General features: G+C 45.7%; 2 protein-coding genes across 3 annotated transcripts; one reads left to right on the forward strand and one right to left on the reverse strand.

The window, feature by feature from the left end:
- The first annotated feature begins 5,831 nt into the window (after positions 1-5,831).
- Positions 5,832-8,665, forward strand: LOC136475955 (uncharacterized). The gene is made up of 8 exons (XM_066473610.1): positions 5,832-6,179; positions 6,614-6,694; positions 6,770-6,858; positions 6,950-7,024; positions 7,152-7,261; positions 7,340-7,561; positions 7,644-7,712; positions 8,104-8,665. The coding sequence occupies exons 1-8, from the start codon at positions 6,057-6,059 to the stop codon at positions 8,343-8,345; spliced, it is 1,011 nt and encodes a 336-aa protein (XP_066329707.1). The 5' UTR covers positions 5,832-6,056; the 3' UTR covers positions 8,346-8,665.
- Positions 8,666-13,346: 4,681 nt separating this feature from the next.
- Positions 13,347-19,015, reverse strand: LOC136475964 (WD repeat-containing protein PCN-like). Of its 2 annotated transcripts, XM_066473622.1 has the most exons (11): positions 18,672-19,015; positions 18,371-18,508; positions 17,754-18,069; positions 17,610-17,673; positions 16,758-16,871; positions 16,507-16,669; positions 16,182-16,332; positions 15,510-16,096; positions 14,857-15,035; positions 14,482-14,736; positions 13,347-14,063 (listed from the first exon to the last, which is right to left on the reverse strand). In XM_066473622.1, the coding sequence occupies exons 1-11, from the start codon at positions 18,843-18,845 to the stop codon at positions 13,760-13,762; spliced, it is 2,445 nt and encodes an 814-aa protein (XP_066329719.1). In that variant the 5' UTR covers positions 18,846-19,015; the 3' UTR covers positions 13,347-13,759. The 2 variants fall into 2 exon arrangements, with proteins under 2 accessions (XP_066329719.1, XP_066329723.1); XM_066473626.1 differs by lacking the exon at positions 18,672-19,015 and having other exon boundaries at positions 17,754-18,089.
- Between the last annotated feature and the right edge of the window lie 2,171 nt (positions 19,016-21,186).

Consider the following 21,186-nt stretch of genomic DNA (forward strand, 5'->3'; position numbering starts at 1 on the left):
GCAAACTACACCATCAAGATCAGGTGTCAAAAGAACAAGCAGACTACACAAAAGGTCCTGTTGTCAAAAGAAGAGAGAGTGGGTGAGGGGGGGTGGAGGAACTATACATCTCTACAGTCAACCCCCTCCTGGCCTTCTAGCCCTTCATGTGTAGTGGAACTACACATAGTAGTTTTTGGCCAGGAAGGTCCTAAGCCAAAGCCCGTGGGCATCACTCATGTTCACAAAGCCCCTGCCTTGGGCCTTGTTGTCCAGGAGGAAGGTGTAGGCAACAATAAGTGCCTCCTTACTGAAGCCAGGCATCTCCATCACAGCAAGGTATAGATTGGCATCAACATGGGTAGGTCTAGTCTCCCTAAGAGCATTGGCCACATTGTCACATAGATCTGACATGTTAGTCAACATGAGCATCTCCTTCTCAGAGAAGTTCCCTCTCTTCCTCTTTGGGTCAGCAGTTGAGGAGGTAGGAAGTAGTTCAGTGGCCTTGCTATCCCCTCCCTATTCACTGGGAACTATGGTGTGGGTCAAAGGAGGACCATCAGCCTTGGCACCAATACTGTCAGCCTGGTTCTGCCCTAAGGCTTCACCAGACCCAAGTGCAAACTTGCCTGTGGCTATGGCATTAGCAAAGATAGCCTCCATCTTAGTGTAGAACCTAATAGGGCAGTTAAGAAACTCTGCATCTTTAGGATGGTCCTGCAGAGTTGGGCAAATATAGTTTAGAAAGGCAAATGTAGGTAGTCAAGGCAAAGACGAGATCAAACTGCTACCTTATAGTGGCCAAGGTAGTGCTCTTGCTCAAGCATGATAGCATGAGCCTGGTCATCCCAAAGAGCAGCACTAAGGTCCTTCAACTTGCTCACCCTAGCCCATTTCTGCCTCCACTTCCTCAAGTGGTTGTACACTTGAGTTGGGCTAACAACCTCCTCACAGAACTGCTTGAGGGCTTTGGCCACAGAATTCACATCTTTGTTCTTGAAAACCTTCTCAGGCCTGTTACCATCACTAACAAGGGCAGCCATCCTCCTTAGCACAAAGCCAGAGGTGGTGTTGGTCTACCTCATTGCCCTCACAGCCCTATTCCTAGCTACAGGAGCAGCAACATCAACAGGGTTTGCTGCACCTGGAGCAGCACTAGCACCAGCACTAGCTACAATAGGGGCAGAACCACCATTGATGAGCTGCTCCATCACTGAAGTATCAGCAACAAACCCACCCTCAAATGCACCTGAATCCATCCTAGGACTGGCATGTAATGAAATCAACATCAGAATTAGTCAAGAACAGACTGACAACAATATTAACAGTTGTATGAACTAACCACAGACTGATAGATCATGAAGAACAGAATGTTTCAAGAACAGAATGAATGAAGCATAAAATTGGTCTCAGCTTTGTCCACCAAATTATTACATCACCATGACACACACATGAGTTCCATAGCAGGGTACAGAAACTAAATTCAAGAACATATTACATCAACTAGTGTTTGTTCCCCTCCCTTCCCACATAGCATTGCAAATGGTATCCCTTATTTCAGCCATGTCAATAGAGTCTTGGTCCAGATGGGCTGGGGGCAGGTTGGTTGGATCAGCAGAAGTAGTGAAACCTTCCTCATCAGGCACTACTTCATCAATGCCAAAACCTAGGATCCAGTTATGCAAAATGGCACAGGCAACTACAAGCTTCACTTGTGTCCTATACTTGTAGAAGGGTTTGTTGTCCAAGATCCTAAACCTACCCTTCAGTGCACCTATAGCCCTCTCCACAGTCACTCTAAGTGATGAGTACCTAAGGTTGTAGAGCTTCCTTGCATTGGTGGGCCTGTTCCTTGGGCCATACTCAGACAAATGGTACCTAACCCCCCTGTAGGGAGGTAGGAAACCATTTTTGCATGCATACCCAGCATCTACCAAGAACATTTTACCTACACAAGACATCTACTGTGAGAGTGTATGTTAATAGGCCATGGAATATGTAATTAGTGTTGGTGTGCAATTACCTTCTGGCAAACTCAAGCCATCTTCCCTGGCTACAGCATCTACCAAAATAGTTGCATCATGGGCAGAGCCCTCCCAGCCAGCTAGGACATAAGTGAATTTCAGATCACAATTCACAGCTACCATCACATTTTAGGTGGGATCCTTTTTCCTACCCCTAAAAGCTTGTTGCATGCGCCTAGGAACCCTTGCTAGGAAATGAGTGCCATCTATAAAGCCAATGACATCCTAAAAAGCATAGGTCAGTCATTGCAACAGGTCTAATGTAACTAATGAACCCAGGGTATACAATTACCTTAAAATATGGATTCCATGTATGGCTTCTAAGAATCTTTAGGTGAGTGGTAGTGCTAGCTGGCTTTATCATTTCATTCCTAAGCTCACCCACAGCATACAACACCTGATGGAAGTGCTTGTGGACAGTTTGGATGGACCTCCTAAAGGACTGGTGGACAACCCTAAATCCTTGGTTGTGCCCTACAACATGTAAAAACATGGCAACCTGCTCTTCTACTGACACCCCTCCCTATTAGTGACAAGACTTCTCTCTCTAAAAGTTCTCACTAACTTAAAAAAACAACTCTCTTCATCCTAATCATAGAAATACACTCTGAATCAGTGGAATTGTATATCATTCTCAGTGTTCTCTGTTTGTGCTATTCATTTTCATCCCTAATCAGGGCCAGTGCTATAGGATCAGGCAATGGGGTTTCAGGTTTAGGGGTTTTCCTTTTTAGCCTAGTGGATACAAAGGTAACCATAACAACAGTCAAGGCAGCTGCCTTCCTACATAGCATGTCACGGCTCAAAGACAGATCCATCTACAAGCATGTAAAAATGTAACATGATTTTAGTTTAATGTACCCTACTAGGCATCAACATGAATGTGAAATGAATGCATGCCAACAAAAGCATGGCTGCATCTTGTATGTGATGCCTCCCAGTACTAAATGTGGACAACATCATCGACCAATGATGGAACAAAAAACTTAGAGCAATAGTAATCAGAAACAGATCAATATCCCTAACAGATCAAGAACAGCAAGGTACAAGTAACACTAACAACTGCATCAAACAGTTATGAACAGCAAGGTACAATACAAATCTGAAACAGATCAACAACCCTAACAGATCACGATCCCAACAGATCAAGAATAGCAAGGTACAAGTAACCCTAATAGGAGCATGAAGCAGTTATAACAAGTATAAAAACCTAACAGATCATGAACAGCAACGAACAAGAAACCCTAAGAACTTCAAGAAGCACCACAAAAAAGAAGATTGGGGGTTGATTTCACCTTGGCTCAGGGTCCAAACAACGAAGAGGAGGCAGATCTGGAAGTAGAGGATGCAGATCGGGAAAAAGACGAAGTAGATGCGGACGGAGAAGAAGAGGAACACCGCTGCCACGGAGTCCCAGTAGCAGCCGGAGCGGGGATGCGGCGAAGAACCTCGGCGCCGGTGACCTAACCCACAACCAGCCGGAGGTCGCCGCCGCCGCCACGCACCACACCTCACCGCTGGTCTCTCACGAGGGAGGTGGAAGAGCAAGCACCGAGTGGAAGGAGAGAGTGGAGAGTGGAAACCCGTATATAAAGGCTGGCAAAATCGCCATCATTTCGCTTCACGCGCGACGGCCAGAGCGGGAGCGAAGAGCGGGGACACGTGTGAAGATGTTTCCCCTTCCCGCCAGAGCCCGCGCGAGCCACCCCGTCGCCGCCCAAAATCGCCCGTGTGCGTCGCAGACGAGCTCGGCTTCGAAGAAACGAGGGTTTCAGTCGTTTCCAAAGAGCCAGGCGGAGAGGTCGAGTGTTGCTCTGCGAAGCCAGGCTCGCTTGCGGGCCATCGACCACAAACATGGCAACTTGCAGCCCATGGGTGCAGTCGGGCCTCCGGGCCAGGGTCGCAAACGCACCCTAAGCTTGTTCCTAGGCACCGCGGCCACCCCAGCACCCTCATAGTTGGCCACAGCGACAGCCAGGGCAGCTGGGCAGGGCCAGGCTAGCGGCTGGCAAAGGTGGCCATGCAGCAACTGTGTGGGCGGCCCAAGTCCTCCAATGGTGGCTAGAGCATGTCAGGAAGAGACTCGCATAAAGGAACGCCGAGAGAAGGAAGAAACATCGGGAAGAAGTCGCTGCCACATGTGTTTTTTCGCAAGTATCGACCAATTTCCCTAAGTGTGAAAATATTGGGAGTAAGGATAAGAAGATGTTAGAGAACTTTTTTCAGTGCCGTCAAAAAACCAAGATTGGAGTTATTGTTAAGCCCATAACTAAGACTAACAATTTTTGAGAAGTTCATTGACGTAGAGGTGTAATCAAGTGGCTCAGCAACAGGTAGTAAAACCATTAAAACAAGTTTTCCTAAACGGAAATGATACGCCACGGGCGCGTTCGTTTAGATAGACTGCCCGCATCGCATGCGCCTACTCGGCACGCCCTACCCGCATTGCCCGGGCCGCTGCTCCGCACGCCTCACCCACGCCGCTAGGTCCATGCGCCCCGCGCGCCCTTGCTCGCTCCCGCCCGTTCCCTCATCCACCTTGCCCGTCATGGGAGAGGAGGCAAGGGAGGCCTGCGCCGCCATCCACCTCGCGTCGCCGGCAGGAGGGGAAGGCCTGCGCTACTGCAGTTCCCCACCAGGTGGGTCGTGACCGTTGGCGACGCTGTGTTTCAGGCGTTTTCAGACATGTTACAATCCTATGTTTGAAGTGTTTCAGTTGTTTCAGACGTATGTTTCAAGTGTTTTATCTGGATGTTGCGTATGTTGCTATGGCTATACATGCATGTTTCAAGCGTATGTTTCAAATATTTTAGATGTTTCTAGACTTATGTTGTAAGTGTTTCATCTGAATGTTGCATATATTGCTATGGCTATACACGCATGTGTTCATGAGGATGTTTCAAGTGTTTCATCTGTTTTTAGACGTACGTTGTAAATGTTTTATCTGGATGTTGCATATGTTGCAAATGGCTATGTTGTAAGTGTATGTTCCGAATATTTCATCTGTTTCAGGTGTATTTTGCAATTGTTTCATCCGAGTGTTACAAAAGTAGATCTGGATGTGGCTGTGGAGAAAGCCTAATCCTATGTGGTCCAACAGCCGCGACTCCCTGGTGTGGCGAAGATGAAGGCCGCGGACATGACAGCGGCAGGGATGGAATGCCGCGGCAGATCCATCGGGGTGGGTGTCGGCACGACGCATCGGGCGGGATGGGACGCAGGCATCCACTCTACCTGCGTCGAGCACAGGCGCGGGAAGGTCGGTCCGGATGGTTGCCTGCCTTCGTAGGCGAGATGAGCGTCGGGCATGCGTCAGGCGTAGAGCGTTCGTTGGATGCAGGTGGGCGTGCGTCGGGTGCGGGCACGGGAGTAGCGTCCGTCCGCACGCTGGTCGCTCCATTTTCTAAGGCTGTGTTTAGTTGGGAAAAATTTAAGAATTTGGCTATCGTAGCATTTTCGTTTTTATTTGGTAATTAGTATTCAATCATGGACTAATTAGGCTCCAAACGTTCGTCTCGCGATTTCCAACCAAACTGTGCAATTATTTTTTTCGTCTACATTTAATGCTACATGCACGTATCGCAAGATCTGATATGATGGATACTGTAGCACTTTTTGGAAAAAAATTTTGGAACTAAATAAGGCCTAAATAAACTTTTTTTGTCAGTGGTGTAGACAATCTCTTATCTCTCAGTAAAAAGTCGTAAAGCCCATGACCACAATTCAAAAATCCGAGTCTCTAGATTCGACCTACGGCCACCCCTGGAAACGGCCCGAAACGTGAGAGCCATAAACCAGAGGGGAAAGACCAGCAGAATCCCAGATCGAACTCTCACATCGCACCACCCCTTCCTATTTTTCCTCTCCAAAAGAAAATAAAAGCCTATTTCGTGTAAGCCGGGCGCACCGTATCGTTGGCTCCGTCTAGGGTTTTAGCCCCTCTCGCAGCAACCTCCCGTCCCCTGCCGCCGCAACCTCCCCATCCTTCGAATCCCCTCCGAATCCCTAACCCCGCAACCCGCCGGGCGACGAGCGGCGGAGCCCGCGGCCGACATGGACCGGTACCAGAGGGTGGAGCGGCCGCGGAACGAGTCGACCATCGAGGAGAACGAGATCCGCATCACCGCGCAGGGCCTCATCCGCAACTATGTCTCCTACGCTACTTCCCTCCTCCAGGTGCCTGAGCTTATCCTCGCCGTCGTATCGTATTGTATTTAGGATGCGCCGTTCCGTTCGAGTCCCGTCTCTGTCGATTCGAATCGGAGTTTTTTTGTTTTGATGGAACGGCTGCCAGGTCACGGTGGTTCTCGGCCGTTAGGCTCGAGAGGTGGATTCAAACATCCAAGTTTTGTGGGTTTTGATGTGTTAAATTTGTATATGCTTACCCCAACTGCGGTGATTGATGTACTACAGTACTAATTCAATGTGCCACAAATTTGGCATATGGGAAGGGTATTGGTGGCCTACTGATTGTGTTTGTTTCCATGCATTATACATGTACGATGAGTAATAGTTTTACATGAACTATTGCCTATTTACTACTACTATTTAGTTTTCTTTTAATTCCTATTACTAAGCTCTTGTTTCCTTTTTGATTATTATATAATCAGGAAAGGAGAATTAAAGAGATTGTGTTGAAGGCCATGGGACAGGCAATCAGTAAATCTGTTGCTGTTGCAGAGATTATTAAGGTAATACTCCTTTTCGCTCTCTATCGTTGCATAAAGGCCAACCAATCAACATATGACAAACTTTCTTTGAAACAGAAAAGGATCCCTGGGTTACACCAGGATACCAACATCAGTTCTGTCAGCATCACTGATGTCTGGGAACCCATAGAAGAAGGCCTTGTCCCGTAAAATTTCTACTCGCTCTAGATTCTTTTGTATCCACCTTTTTTTTGTGCAATTCATGTTCCTAACTTTAAAAGGCTTCCCCATTTTCAGATTGGAGATGACTCGGCATGTTTCGATGATATCAATTACTTTGTCCCCTAGAGAGCTGGACAAGCAAACTCCTGGGTGAGTCAGATGTGTATCTTTGTTAATTCTTCAGTGTTAAGGTGCCAGGAATGAGTTTCTTTTGTAAGATATAATAAGTAATTTTGCACTATATAAATCATTGAGATATTAAGTATTCTTTATATAGGTACCAAGCTCCAGTGTATGTTGAACAACCCAGGCAACAGCAGGCGCCACCACCGCAGCGCTTTACTCGCAGACCACCAGGACAACAATTCCAGCAGCTGGAGTATGAAGGTATGGCAGTGACTATTCACACTGATTGTGGTATTTCTGTTGATTATCTAGCATCTGATAATTGTTGCTCTGTTATAGACTCCTATGCACGGGGTCGAGGAAGAGGGAGGGGCCGTGGGCATGGAAGGGGTTGGGGTAGAGGTGGCTATGGTGGTTATGGTGGCTATGGAAACAACCAAGGTGGCTATAACCAAGGCGGTGGGTATTATGGCAATCAAGGTGGATATGGTGGCTATGACAATCAAGGTGGGTATGGTGGTGGATATGGCTACAACCAAGGCAGATACGGAAACTATCAAGGTACTGAATGGTGTCTTGGTACAGATATCCTTGATCTTGTGTGATGTCTTAGGCAATGACATATCTTGATATGTTGACCCAGAAAATGGTGGATATAACCGAGGGAGAGGAGGTGGTATGCGAGGAAGAGGCAATTGGGGTTACCGTGGAGGTATGATTAATTGACTATTGCCCTGCATAACAGACATGTGCTTCAAAAATTGAGTACTTAAACTTGGAGTCATGCTTCTCATCGACTTTACCTTCTCATTTTATTAATTTGTTGATGATAGTCAAACCTCTTGCTCTGCTGAATTGTTGCTCCTTTTGGTAACTGTAGTTTTGGACCTTGGCACAGTGCTAAATTTGATTGCCCAAGGACGTGTTGTTTGAAGTACTGTTGCATCCAAAATGTAGACCCTTTTTTACTGCCAAAATATTATAATAGTAATAATATTATTTGAAAACAGCTTGTGTGCTGTGCATATAAATATTACATTCAACGAGCACAACCTTAATCGTTCAATCATTAAATTGGCTTGAATTTTGAACTTGGCTTCCAGGCTATGAAGGTGGCAGGGTCGGGGGCTATGAAGGTGGCAGGGGCGGGGGCTATGAAGGTGGCAGGGGCGGGGGCTATGAAGGAGGCAGAGGCGGCGGCTATGAAGGTGGCAGGGGCGGGGGCTATGAAGGAGGCAGGGGCAGGGGCTATGAAGGAGGCAGGGGGGGCGGTGGTGCTCCTGGTGGAAGGGGATATGGTGGCCGTGGAAGGGGGAGAATGGGTGGCCGCGGGCGAGGGAACTGAGTGCAAGCGGACTTTTGGTGTTTCCTTCAATGCATGCCTTATCAATACCAGGGGAAAATATAAGTTATCTGAGCATTTTATGTTGGAAGCAGTTCAGTTACGTGTGAGGTCTGTTATTTTTTCCCTGGGCACGAGGTTTGGTTGTGAGCATAATGCATTTGCAAGTTTTATCATGTAAGTCATCTTTCAATGTTCCTGCTGCCAGAGGTTGTTTTTCCCAATGATCGGTGAGTGCTGAGCATGCTGCCCTATGTTCATGCCTGCAGTATTAACAGATGGCAACTCTTGCCCTGTGTTAAATTGTTAATTCTATTTGTGCAGTTTGCTTTCTTCAATTAATGCATCCATGAAGATTGGCGCATTTATAGCTTATATTATTGACCTAGTTTCTTTCTTAGAAAATAGCGTGCGTGAAAATATTGGGCATATAAGTTATTTTTGTATAACTAGATATATGCCTGTGCAACTCTCAGATCATGAATTTTTGCTTCCTCCGATAGGGACGGATTTGATCATTTTCATAAAATAATAAAATTTTTATACTTTCTGCATTGAGAATCCCAAATTATTTTAAATCCTTTCAGTCCTTATTTATCTAGTGAAACCATATTTTCTTTCTATTTACTCCCAACATGTTTCTCCTTTATTCCGCTCGAGCGATCAGTGATCGACCAATCTGAGTAGCCCTCTTATAAATATATCCTTTTTGCGTCTCGGGATCACAGGAGCGTTAGAAGCAGCTTGTGTCTCTAGTCTACGTAGCAACTCCGCGGCTGACAGGGTTTGCAACCCCATGATGCACAATTGCACATCATCTCGTTCGCTGCATGTGCTAACCATGCACTTCTGGGTATATGGCGATACAATACTTTTAAAGAATGTTGTCGTTGGCAACTTGGCAACGACGAAAAGAGCCGAGACGCCGCCTGCTGCCGCCGCGTTCTCTGTCCAGCGGAGTAGCCAGGCAGGCGTCCGACGATCGGCTTCGCGCGGCAACCACAGGGAGCTGGGACGTGCGTCTCGCATGCGAGGAAGGCATCAGCGAATTATTCTCGTCTAAATGTGATCACACTCGATAAATGTCTTGATCACCGAAATAAAATAGCTCCTACTATTTATACCTTTGCCTCGAGCCTTTTGTTTTTCTCTTTCTTCTTTTCAAGTTCAAGCATTTGATCATTACAATGCCATCACCATCGTCATGATCTTCGCCATTGCTTCATCACTTGGAGTAGTGCTACCTATCTCATAATCACTTTGATAAACTAAATTAATACTTATGGTTTCATCAATTAACCAAAATCAAACTAGAGCTTTCACCAGTTTTTTTTAAAGACGGTGCTTCAATTGATGTAGTGGGGAGGCCAATTTTAGTTGAGATTAGTCCTTTGTTAAATACAAATACATTTCTCGTGGTGATATTTTAATGACGGTGCTTCAACAAAAAGAAAGGGCGATTTTTAGAATATTATTAAAAGAGAAAAAAGGGACTCGTCAGTACAAGGTATACGATTAAAGAAGAAAAAGGGACCTTCGGTAAAGGTTAGAATAGGATTTATAAAGTATTTAATTCAAAAGTGTTTGATAGTACTTGTAAAGGTATTGGAACGGCACATTCTTCTTCCGTCAAAAGATTTGATAATAACGATCAGCCAATCAAATACAGTGGAACCACTTCTGTTCCCGCCACCGAGCGTCTGCGATGTCCGACTAGATCAAGCCAAGCATGAAGATTTTCTGATATCCATCTGTCCTGGATATTTCTTTATATCGATCTGTCTTGGCTTTAAACCCTATTTAGATTAGATAATTTGTATATGAATCTGCACATTTGATTCTGTACCATATTCGAATTTGAACACTCAAAGTTAGATTTCTGATACATGTATATGATATAAATATCAACATCCGACGCATCCGTCACATAAATATCAATATCCAAGTCACTATCCATATTCGACTCTAAATACTAGAAAGAAAGAACTACCATATTCGGTATTCATAATATATGTTCATATTTGATCTAGTTTCACCCTATCCTCGTCTCTCCTGCCTCTCCCCTCCACCGCCTCCTTAGTTGTACCACTAGACCTTTGCCTACTTGCGCTCCCTCCTCCGTGTCCTTTCCCACCACGCCATGTCCCCTATCCACCCATTCCTCATATCCACCCATGCCTCACTCTCATATACTCAACCTCATGCAGAGACATAGTCAAAAATGCAATTTTTATTTTTTTAGGGAGGGGACAACAAAATAAATTTCTTCAAAGTTAGGTCAAAATTAAAACAATTTGAATATAAATTGTAGGGGCCTAGGAGAATCTTGCACCTCACCCCTGTCTTCGCCACTGGCCCATGCTCTTCCTAGCCACAGATCACTCCTCTTGTCCCTTCACACTCTCCACTGTTGCTACACTTGATGCCCCAAACTCCTCCATCGGGGCGCTCTCCACCGTCGCTATGTTTGATTCCCCCAAACTCCTCCACCAGGGCCAGATCGCAACTCCATGCGCTATTCATGAGGAGTGCTCCGGACCCCAAACCACCCACCACCACCATTTCGTTACAACCGCGCTACTCCCGCTGACCAGTTGTACACGCCCTGCCCAAATCTCGCGCGGAGGGTACTCAATGAATTGTTGCAGCGGCAAGTGATCCAATATGACCTGGTCATTGGGTCGTACGTGCGCGCTACAGTTGAATCTTGCCCACAACACGATGTAACCATGTGGGCATGTGCCAGTACTATGATTGCCTTAAAGCGCAGATATCTTTGTCCCCAAGAATGTGATGCACCATGTGATGCTTAGGTGTAAGGTAAAACACAAGTAGGAGATCATGAAGAAATCATATGAATTGCAACCTCAGATGAAGAATTTGATTTGTTCACCGTCTATATCATATTTGCTCCCCCTTTGGGGCTATGGCTTCTTTTGCTACTAGGAAAGGTATAGCAAAGTGGTTAGTTAACTACTAACCACAACCTGACAACATCATACAAAGGGAATGTTCCAAAGGGAGTTGTAAACGGGAATAACTCTTTACCAAACACGCAACCGGTCGCACCTTAATCCCCCACCACCCTCGTGCATTCATCATTCTTCCTTGCATGCCCCTTTTCTTCGCTGCCTCGCCCTTGCGCTTCTACCATTAGGGGGCCGGCGGCTCCGGCCGCCTCACCACCCCTCCCGTCTACTGCCTCAACCCTGCATTCCCTTAATCAAAGCCCCCCCCCCCCCCCCCCCCGGCCACCAGCCTTGCCCATCGCCCTCTTGCTACCCGTAGCTCTGACAGCAACCTTGCCACCTTACCGCACCGCCGAGCTATGACCCATCGTTGTATCACAGTCACCGCCCCAAACCCTCTTCTAGAGTCGTCAGTGAGTGGAAGAACTCTAAACCTTCTTCTCTAGTGGTGGCGCATGGGAGTGCTGGGTCACATTGTTGTGCGAACGTGTGACCTGGCGCGTGATATAGTTTGTAATAAAATAAGCCCTCTTAGGTGGTTCGGGGGACGAGGTGGGCCAACATTGTCTTGCTCACGGGGGGGGGGGGGGGGGGGGGGGCGCTGAAATGCTACGTGGACCGAACCGCGTCGGGGCTTCTCAGCGATGCCTTCATGGGGCCTGCACTGGTCAGCATGTACACCTAGCGCAGGTGCTTCGAGGAGCTAGTGCTGCTGTTGGACGGAGTACGTCTAGGGCATGAAAGTAAATTTTGTCCTCAAGGGCACCTGCTCTTGTGATGTGGACCGTTCGATGTGTATCATGATACATGCATAGCAATAGAAAGATAACAGTATATTGTCTCTCCTGTTTGCATATATCATGATGTAAATTCAATGGTCCACGACACGTCGACACAAGAGCACGTGGCTTTGAGAAAAAAAAAGAGGCTGCGTTCGTGTGGGGCACCACGGTGATCGCGTTCGCAGAGCACGGGATGGGCGCAAGCCATCGCGCGCCTAGAGACGATGACACGGTAGGACGGGGTGCAGCCGGACGGCGTGGTGGTGCTCGGGCGGCGCTGTCCGCGTGCGTGCACGCTGGAGAAGTGAGGAGGGGCTGCGCCTTGCGGCTCCGTTATGCCATCATGCCGGACCACGAGCACTACAACTGCACGATCGACATGCTCTGCCTGGTTGGGTGGCTGCCGGCTGGAGGATGCAGTGGAGCTCATCGTGACTATGCCGATGACCCCGCTTGTAGTGTGGGGATCCGTATCGCCGGCTGCCGGAGTTACGGCAACCTCGAGTTGGCAGAGGTGTCGCGAGTTGGCAGAGGTGTCGTGTACTGCCACTCTGCCCCACCTCTGCCAACTCGACGTTGCCGTAACTCCTTCAGAGGTGGCAGAGGTGTAGGCGTGTAACTCCTTCAGAGTTGGACGACGCGTGTACGTGCAGCTGTCCAAGTCCAACATCTACCTTGATGCCAACTGCCCAACTGAAGGACGACGCGTAGGGTGCCGGGGAATCAAGACGGTCCCTGCCGCGTGCATTAGCGCCGTAGAGCCCGTAGAGGTGGACGGCGAGGTGAGCTCGTTCGTCGACGACGACCAAGCACACCCCCGGCGCTTTCGAGATACTCGCCTTGTTGGTTTGGACTTGTTTAGCTGATAAGTCATGGCTGAAAGTAATGTTCGCTGATTTGATATGAGAGAAAAATATTGTTCGTTGGCTAAAAAGTACGACTTATATACCAAACAAACAAAAGCGAACAGAGCGATTAGAGGTGCTCCGGCAGAAACCAAAGGAAGAATTTATTTGCATGCTCGCAAGAATGTAACGAATGGCGCAGAAACCAAAGGAAGAATTTATTTGCATGCTCGCAAGAATGTAACGAAGAAATCCCTGCCGGCTGCTACTATACATATGTGCCGTTTATATTTGAGAAATTTGGGCATTTCAATGTCATTCGGTCACTCGAAAGAACAAAAAGGCGTTAAGCATGCTGTACAAGGTGAAAGGAAGAGATCATCTGACCAAAGCAGCACGGTTGCACGCTGAAAAGAAAGTTCTAGAGCCTAGGGGGAGCACTAGATTATCAAATTTATCACCTAGGCCGACGCAACAGTTCCGCCGTTCAATGGGACTTAAATACAGACAAGCTACATGAGGCGAACAGCAGATATCAACTCAACAATAACAGTGTTTACATGTGACAAAATTTTGCGCAGTGACAAGGTATGACAAACTGGCGCAGGGAGTCCACTACATTACTCGAGAACAAAAGAACAATACACTATTGCCACAATCCCCGATTCTGAAGATTAGGTGCAGCTGCCACTTTGTGCTGCAAAATCTTGGAGCCCTTTCAACCGGTAACATGCTTGAGGACGGATGCTTGGCATTACTCGAGCAAAAACAAAAACAATGGTCTGCTTGTCACGGGCGCCAAAGGTTGATGTTAGCAAGAATCATGTGCCATATATATGTCTGTGAACCGGTGCGCTGAAACCTTCAACGACATCCATCCATCGCTTCTCTACTATTAAAATTGAACTGTCCAGTAGGTGCCCAACAAAGAGCACTGGTTCTTTAAACGCAGAGAAGTTGAAGTTACTCCTTTTCTCTCGTTTAGACTCTTCATCATGGGCCTTGCGCTTCTGCCTTGTTTTTGTACTCTTTTTTACGTCCGACTTCTCTGCTGGTCCAACTGGTCCATTTAGCAAGTCAACATCCACAACGACTGGCAATCCAAAATCAATGTAGCACATAGCCCTGAAAAGTAATGGGTTTAACATTTAGGGAACATAGTGTACAACAGATATCACGATTTCTTTAAACACACAAATCAGATACAGATACAGATGATCTTCCAGAGACAAGTTAATTTATAGGGGATTGTGTTGCTGTTGGGCTGGCCTTTTGGCATTATGGGTTGGAAGTGTAGTGGCTGTGCTTTGCATGTAAACCCCTGGGTGCTTTGGTGGATTAGTGTTTTATCTCTGTACTGCTGGTAATGCCCACAATGGAACTGTGTAACATCATTGCTAAGTAATGAAATTCAGGGTGGTCCCTCTGTGCAAAAAAAAAAGATGATCTTCCACAGTAGGAAGCCCGGGCTAGGGATAGGGAGCTCAGAAGGGCCAGCATCATGATATTTAAGTTAGCAGAAACAAATATTTCAGAGGTTTACCTGGTACTGTATACAACAACTGACGATGAGCTTTGCGGAGGAAATGATAGGCCAATGACCTCTCCAGGAAATTCCTGGAAACTTCTAGGCAACTGGTGCGTATATCGCTTGGACCATTCACCTAGTTGTTTTGCTTCCACATCAAATACATAAACCTCGTTTTTAGATGTAGTTACTACAAGTGTGTTGTTCTTGGGGCAAAAACCACCAGATGTAACAGAACCACCGTTCATTCGGGATACGAACCAGTGTTGCCTGCAAATATAGGGGGGAAATTTGTGATGACAGACTATCAGACATAGCATTTACATCTACTGCAGTAACAAAAAAAGGGTGTTTGCAACACAAGTGGGAAAGTACCAAATTGGCGCATACCTTTGCACCTCAAGGTTAAATACATAAATATCCCCATAGCAGTTAACAGCAGCCAGCCATTGCCCATCTGCACTTAGGAACATCTTTGTTACAGGTGATTCTCTTGAGATTTTTGCTCCATCTGCCTTTCTTGTAGGGTGAAATACATTTGAAATTTCTCTTGCTGCAATGTCAATTATCTGAATGATGCAGAAGAAATAAGGAGTATGAAGTGTTAACAATAATAAGATGCAAAAGGAAGACAACTTAAAAAAAACAATGATCTTGGCAGCAATCATCTTGGCATGGTTACTTGCCTCATCATGATCTTATAATATGACTAAACCACAATGCAAACCAATATCCAGCCAAACACCTGGTAACTTACTACATAACTCAATGTTCAAAATACCAAGTACTTTTAATCATGTAACTAACAGACATTGACCTACTAGTAGGTAGGATCACAAGGATAGTTTCATGTCTCAGTAGCTACATGTGCTGAACTGCTGATTTCAAATGTAAAGCAGTAAAGGCATGTAACATTTTTTAAATTGAAATTGAAAATATGGACACCCTGGCATGTCCCGCTTCCTCTAGCACATACACTACACATGTTCACCATACAAGATCATAAGATAGAAAAGCAAAAAAAAACATGGCAGGTGACTTACGTATATTTTTCCATTACGCCCAGCAAGTATCAAATTGGACGAGTCAACAGTAAACAGCATACTCTGTGAACAGGGCAATCCTTTCGGTAGCTCTAATTTGTCAAGGGTATACTTCTTTCCACCCTTATGCCTTAGTGCAAAGAGGCAGGGTCTCACACCATCTGAATAGGCCAAAAGCGTTCCATTGGCAGAGGCAGCACTAGAAATGATTTTTCTGGACCCCTTGCATTTCAAACGAGCAAGTTGTCGGACTGTAGCATCTCCTGTAGATGATGATGTACTTGGAGTCATCAACTTGTTCTGAACTGTCACAAGTAAAACATCCAACCAGTTTGGAGACTGGACAAGCATTACAGAATCTCCATTGACTGTGCTATCCCTAGCCAACTTTATCAAAGGGCGTTGAGGTGCAGGGCAGAAATTATGAGGCGCAAACTGAGTAAACTCTCTTGCCGAATATGCAAACAGCTTGGTGTCATCACCACCAGATATAAGCATCGGAACACCGAGATGAGCCCATTTGTGATAACTGAATTCATGTTTTTCACGCCGCCGAATCTTCACCGCCTTTTCCTCAGGTAATGTATCTACAGGACAAAAGAACAGCTAAATCTGCGTAAGCACCAGTACAGGAAGATCAAATAAATGCAAGCAACTAAAATATTGGCATACCTTCTCTACAGATAGGTACAGCCATGGTCAATGCCCTTACATCATGAGTGTGAGCTCTCACATATCCCACATAGACCCATTTGTGAACTTGCTCTTTGACCATATTTTTAGTAGCATCAAATTCACCCTTTGACATTTTGTACAAAATTACCTACATTATCAGCCAGAAAGTACCATAGTTAAACGTGAAGTCATTGACAAATCAATAAACTAAGGAATGGAATTTCAAATCAAATTAACTTAAAAACAAAGCAGTGCATAGAAAGGTACAGGTTGCACAAGATTAGTTAATCAACCTAATAGCTGTTTTAGTAATGCTACAAACCTGCCCATCAGACCCTGCAGAAAATACCCTGTTCTCACTGGGCACAGTTGATAGTGCATTCACGTCGCCTTTATGATAAGAGTGAGCTTGTAGAAGTGTTCCATGGCGGCTATCCCAAAACTGTACGCTCCCTGTACTATCTCCACTAACAATAGTTCCACACCTAGACAGCAGCAACAATAGTGAGCTCTATAAAATAAAGGGGGGCACAAGGAAGTTCAGAGAAGACAGAAATATTTACTCTATCTCACCTCAGAAACAATAGTGTCCAGATGCAAAGGTCAGGTGAGCTACCAGCCCCTCCCAATCCAGCAGTAACACGATACATTTCATGGAAAGATGTTGAATCCCAGCATCTGATTAAACTGTCAATAGCGAGAAAAGAAAATACCAAAAATTGAAATCATGAGAATGCCAGCCCACACCACTAGAAATTACTCCCTCTGTCCACGTATAGTAGGTGTAACCAATTTTTTTTGTGTGTCCACATATACAGGGCGCTCGGCTCTTCGCTGCGCGTGCGCTGCTCAGCTCTGTGTGAAGCATTTATCGCTGGCGGCCGAACTCCTCGAACTGCACGTGTTCTGTTAAACTATACGTTACTCTCTCATGGCGGGAGCTGAGTATGGGCCTGTATGCATCTCTTCCTTGCATAAGCACTGCCAAAATATTTTCCATGCCGCCAAGAGGAAAAAATAGTTTGGCTAGAGAGAATTTTACCAAGAAAAAGTAGCGCGTCAGTTAGTGGGGAGTTGATGGCTGCATGGCACGTGCGGCAGTTAGGTGGGAGAAGATTTGCATGCGCATGCCTGGAAGCCAGAAGGGAATTTGCATGCGCGCTCTCCCACGGCGCGTGACGGAGAAGCGTGAAACACGTTATTCGGAGGCGGAAACCGAACAGACTCTCCTAGAAACGCGCAGTAATTAACCTGCTGCTTGGTCTTAGCGTTTTTTGAGTTGCGCCTACTATACATGAACGGAGGGAGTATGATAAATAATTACAGAAACAAGACAAATGTGAAACAGACTATTTGTATACGTAGGAAAGAATATGCAGTAAATAACAGAAGCCTGCTTAGACCAGTAAGGAAATATAAACATACCCATCACTGCTGCCAGAAAATACAAATTTGGCATTACTACTCCACGTCACGCTCAGAGTCCGCCCTGTAAGGATGCACAGACATAACTGCCAGAGTTGAATTTATTGCCAAAATAACGGAAAACAGAATTTATACAGGACCTACCGCTCACTCTTGGAAGAGACCTATAGTAAGTCAATGCACCTGATTCAGGCACGTTATACAATCGTACAGAACCATCATCACACGCAAGAGCCAGTCGCTGGAAATCATTCACATGATATGAAGATCTTGTGTTGGTAGAACCATCTTCATCCTTGTCACCATCATCAATGTTACTTAAGTCAGAATCACTGGAGTCATTTTGGTTTGGATGGCCATCGACAGCAAACTCTGAGCTATTATTTTCAGTATTTTTAGCATCATCTGAAGGCTCGATGGCCATTTGCCAGATTGGAACTCCAACAGTATCTAGAACAGTCTACAAAACAGAACAACAAACTAACTATAATTATATCCATGAACCTAAAACGAATATTACATTGCAACGAGAAAAGATATAAGGAGACTCATGAAGATCACATGGTGAAACTTAATATGAAATCTGAGTGGCATCCCTAGTGATTCAATACACCCGATAGGTTAAGGCCTATTATTTCACTACCCAAACATACCTACAACCTGCTCATACACCAATTCCCTATCCCACTATCCCAGCATCCAACAGTTCAGAGTTGCCAATTCCACGAGAAAATCGAATGTAAGCATGCGAAGAGAGACACCTTTTGTTGAAGGTGGAAGAGATCCCATTCGGACACCGACCCATCAACGCTGGACGAGAGCAGCCGGCCGGTCGCTCCACCTCCTCTCCGCCCCCACACCAGTGATGTGACCCTCGACTCGGCGTTCCCCTGTATAGTCTGCACCCAAGCAAACCCCCAATCAGGTCAGAGACAATCCTCAGACTGCTCGCAGGACACGGCAGGGCTATGGGGAGGGGAGCTGTGTGTGTGGGTGTGTATGTTTTGGGTGGGGGGGGGGGGGGGGGGGGGGGGGGGGGGGGGGGGGGGGGGGGTAGCGTACGAGCTGGTTGTGCCAGCCGACGGAGCCCGGGGAGACGAGCCAGAGCTCGAGTGAGCCGTCTTCACGCGCAGCGGCGACCTGGGAGGCGCAAGGAGAGGCGGCGAGCGCGACGATGGGCGAGGGGGACCACTCGACCGCGCCGCCAGTGCAGCGGTGGACGCGGAGCTTGTCCATGGGCCAGCGCCCCGATGCGGCGGCGCTGGCGATCCTGGTATTCTAGAAGGTACGGGAAGGGCGACCTTGAGGTCGAGGACGGCGGCGCAGGGGGAGAGAGTGGGAGGCGCTCGAGAGAGGCGGCTCACCGCTCGTTAGGGTTTCCAGGGAGAGGAAGGTCAAGTAGGGCTGGTCGGTTTGGTCGAAGACAGCGTGCGTGCGGGCTACGTGACCTGAGAAAGCGGCGGGCCTGTTCGAGGCAACGATTTGGCCCAATGGGCTTGAATGGTCTAAATCTAAAAGGAAAAAGTCTATATTACTTTTTCAACTTTTGCGAAAGTCTGTTTTTTTTTCTCTGAACTCTGAAACTATATCCCTGAACTTTTAAAACGGATCGTTTTCACTCCTAGCAGGTTATAAACAGTTTTCAAATGCGGTTTTATCTTTATCTTTTTTATTTATTTCGTCTGAATATTTAAAAAATCATAGTAAATCACAAAAAAATCATAGACTAGAAAATCCATTTTTGTTGGACTCCACATGAGTAGATCTACACAGTGAACATATCATATGGTATGCTTCAGCACAAATTTCTTCTATGAACACATGATTATTGTATGCTTGAACTGTATTAAAATTTCACTCATTAGATCATTTATAACTTAGTTATAGATTTATAAATGTTTTTTAACATAATAATTAGCCTACGATAAAAATAAATCTATAACTAAGTTATACATGATCCAATAAGTATGAAATTTTAACTACAGTTCAATCATACAATAATTAGTCTGTCATAAAAATTTCACCATAATTAGATCATAGAAACTGCAACTATGAATTAATTATAGAAAAGCATAAATCTAAATCTACAGCAAAAAAAATCTACTAAAGCATACCATATTATATGTTCACTGTATACTCATGTGGAGTCCAACAAAATTAGTTTTTTTCATTTTATTATTTTTTAAAGATTTAGCCAAAATAAATAAAAAAAGATAAAGATAAAACCACCTTTAAAAACTGTTTATAACCGGTCAGGAAGGTAAAACGAATGGTTTTAAAAGTTCAAGGAGGTAGTTTACCCGATTTTAGAGTTTAGAGAGAAAAAGTAGACTTTCGCAAAAATTGAGGGAGATAATGTGGACTTTTTCCAATCTAAAAGGGATAAATCAATGTAGCGAAACGTGGAGCTTGCTCCCTAGTGCTAATCGATATATATAAAAATTACAATTTGAGACCTTTGTGTACTCCAAAAAACATGTCTTGCTTTTCAAAGAAAATTTCCTTAAGTTTGATAGAACATATTCAAAAAATTACTAATATTCTTGATGCATATAAGTATATTATTTGATTAGTCATGAAATATGTTTTTATAATAAACTTATTTGGAGATACAGATGTTGCGAGACATGCATTTTTTTTTACGATGGGAGTACTTTCTAAGTGAAACCACTAGAGCATTCTTCAACTTGTTATTAGATCAACTCCAGTTATAGGCCTAAATCAACGCCCCTACTCAGCTTACTTTTGGGGTGTCATCTCTAAAAACGATTCATGCCCCTAAACCAGGGCATTCCATTGGGCCACGTCGCCTGCTCCTTCCTTAACCGTCTGATTTCAAACGAACGATCGTCGAGCATTTTAATCATGGCTTGTTCTAGAGTCCGTTTCCAAAGGCTTCGTGAAGTCTTGGTCAGAAGAGCTAGCTTTTTTAGGCTTTTCCCTCTGTCATTATAAAAGATGCTCCATTCCTATATGCCACCAAAAAGTTCACATGGACCCTGGTGCCATGACGCTAAACTCTTTTGTCCAACACGTTATTCCGTCTGCATTCTATTTGGTTTTGACCATTTGACAGCTCTTACATGCGGGACCAGGCAGGAAAAATGTCCATGTTGCCCTTTCAGTCATGGGCATATGTGGAGGCTGTGTTGACCGATATTGATCGACATCTCCCTCAGTCTCTCACTCTCTCTCTCTCTTCTCGCTTGACTCCCTCAGTTCCCTAACCCTAGCGGTAGAGAAACCCTAGCGGCGGCGGATCCGGTGGCGGAGGCTTTAGCGGCGGCTGGGAGAGAAGACTATGAATCCCCCATGCTTGTGGCGACGCATGGGGTAGTGGAGCATGGATTCGACCGTGGATCAAGAGGATAGGCGTGGCATGGCAGCAAACAAGGCGCATGGGCAAGCGACCGAATTGGCTTCTGGACGAGTGAGTTCACTGATTCCCCCTTGGTTTTGTGGTGCTCCATGTTTGTAGTGTTGATTGGTATTTAGTGCCCTACGTTTATGCCCCGTGTTTATAGTGTTGATTGTGTGCTACTTGTTAGTAGCTACAACTTAGAAATCCAGATTGTTG

Source organism: Miscanthus floridulus, chromosome 1, assembly GCF_019320115.1.
Source record: "Miscanthus floridulus cultivar M001 chromosome 1, ASM1932011v1, whole genome shotgun sequence".
Classification (NCBI taxonomy): domain Eukaryota; kingdom Viridiplantae; phylum Streptophyta; class Magnoliopsida; order Poales; family Poaceae; genus Miscanthus; species Miscanthus floridulus.

Coding starts and splice junctions, on each gene's coding strand:
- LOC136475955 (XM_066473610.1), top strand. CDS start 6,057: ATGGACCGGTACCAGAGGGTGGAGCGGCCGCGGAACGAGTCGACCATC. Junction 6,695..6,769: donor CTGTTGCAGAGATTATTAAG/GTAATACTCCTT, acceptor TCTTTGAAACAG/AAAAGGATCCCTGGGTTACA. Junction 7,562..7,643: donor CAGATACGGAAACTATCAAG/GTACTGAATGGT, acceptor ATGTTGACCCAG/AAAATGGTGGATATAACCGA.
- LOC136475964 (XM_066473622.1), bottom strand. CDS start 18,845: ATGGACAAGCTCCGCGTCCACCGCTGCACTGGCGGCGCGGTCGAGTGG. Junction 14,737..14,856: donor TTTAACCTTGAGGTGCAAAG/GTATGCGCCAAT, acceptor CTATATTTGCAG/GCAACACTGGTTCGTATCCC. Junction 14,064..14,481: donor GTTGTTGTATACAGTACCAG/GTAAACCTCTGA, acceptor ATTACTTTTCAG/GGCTATGTGCTACATTGATT.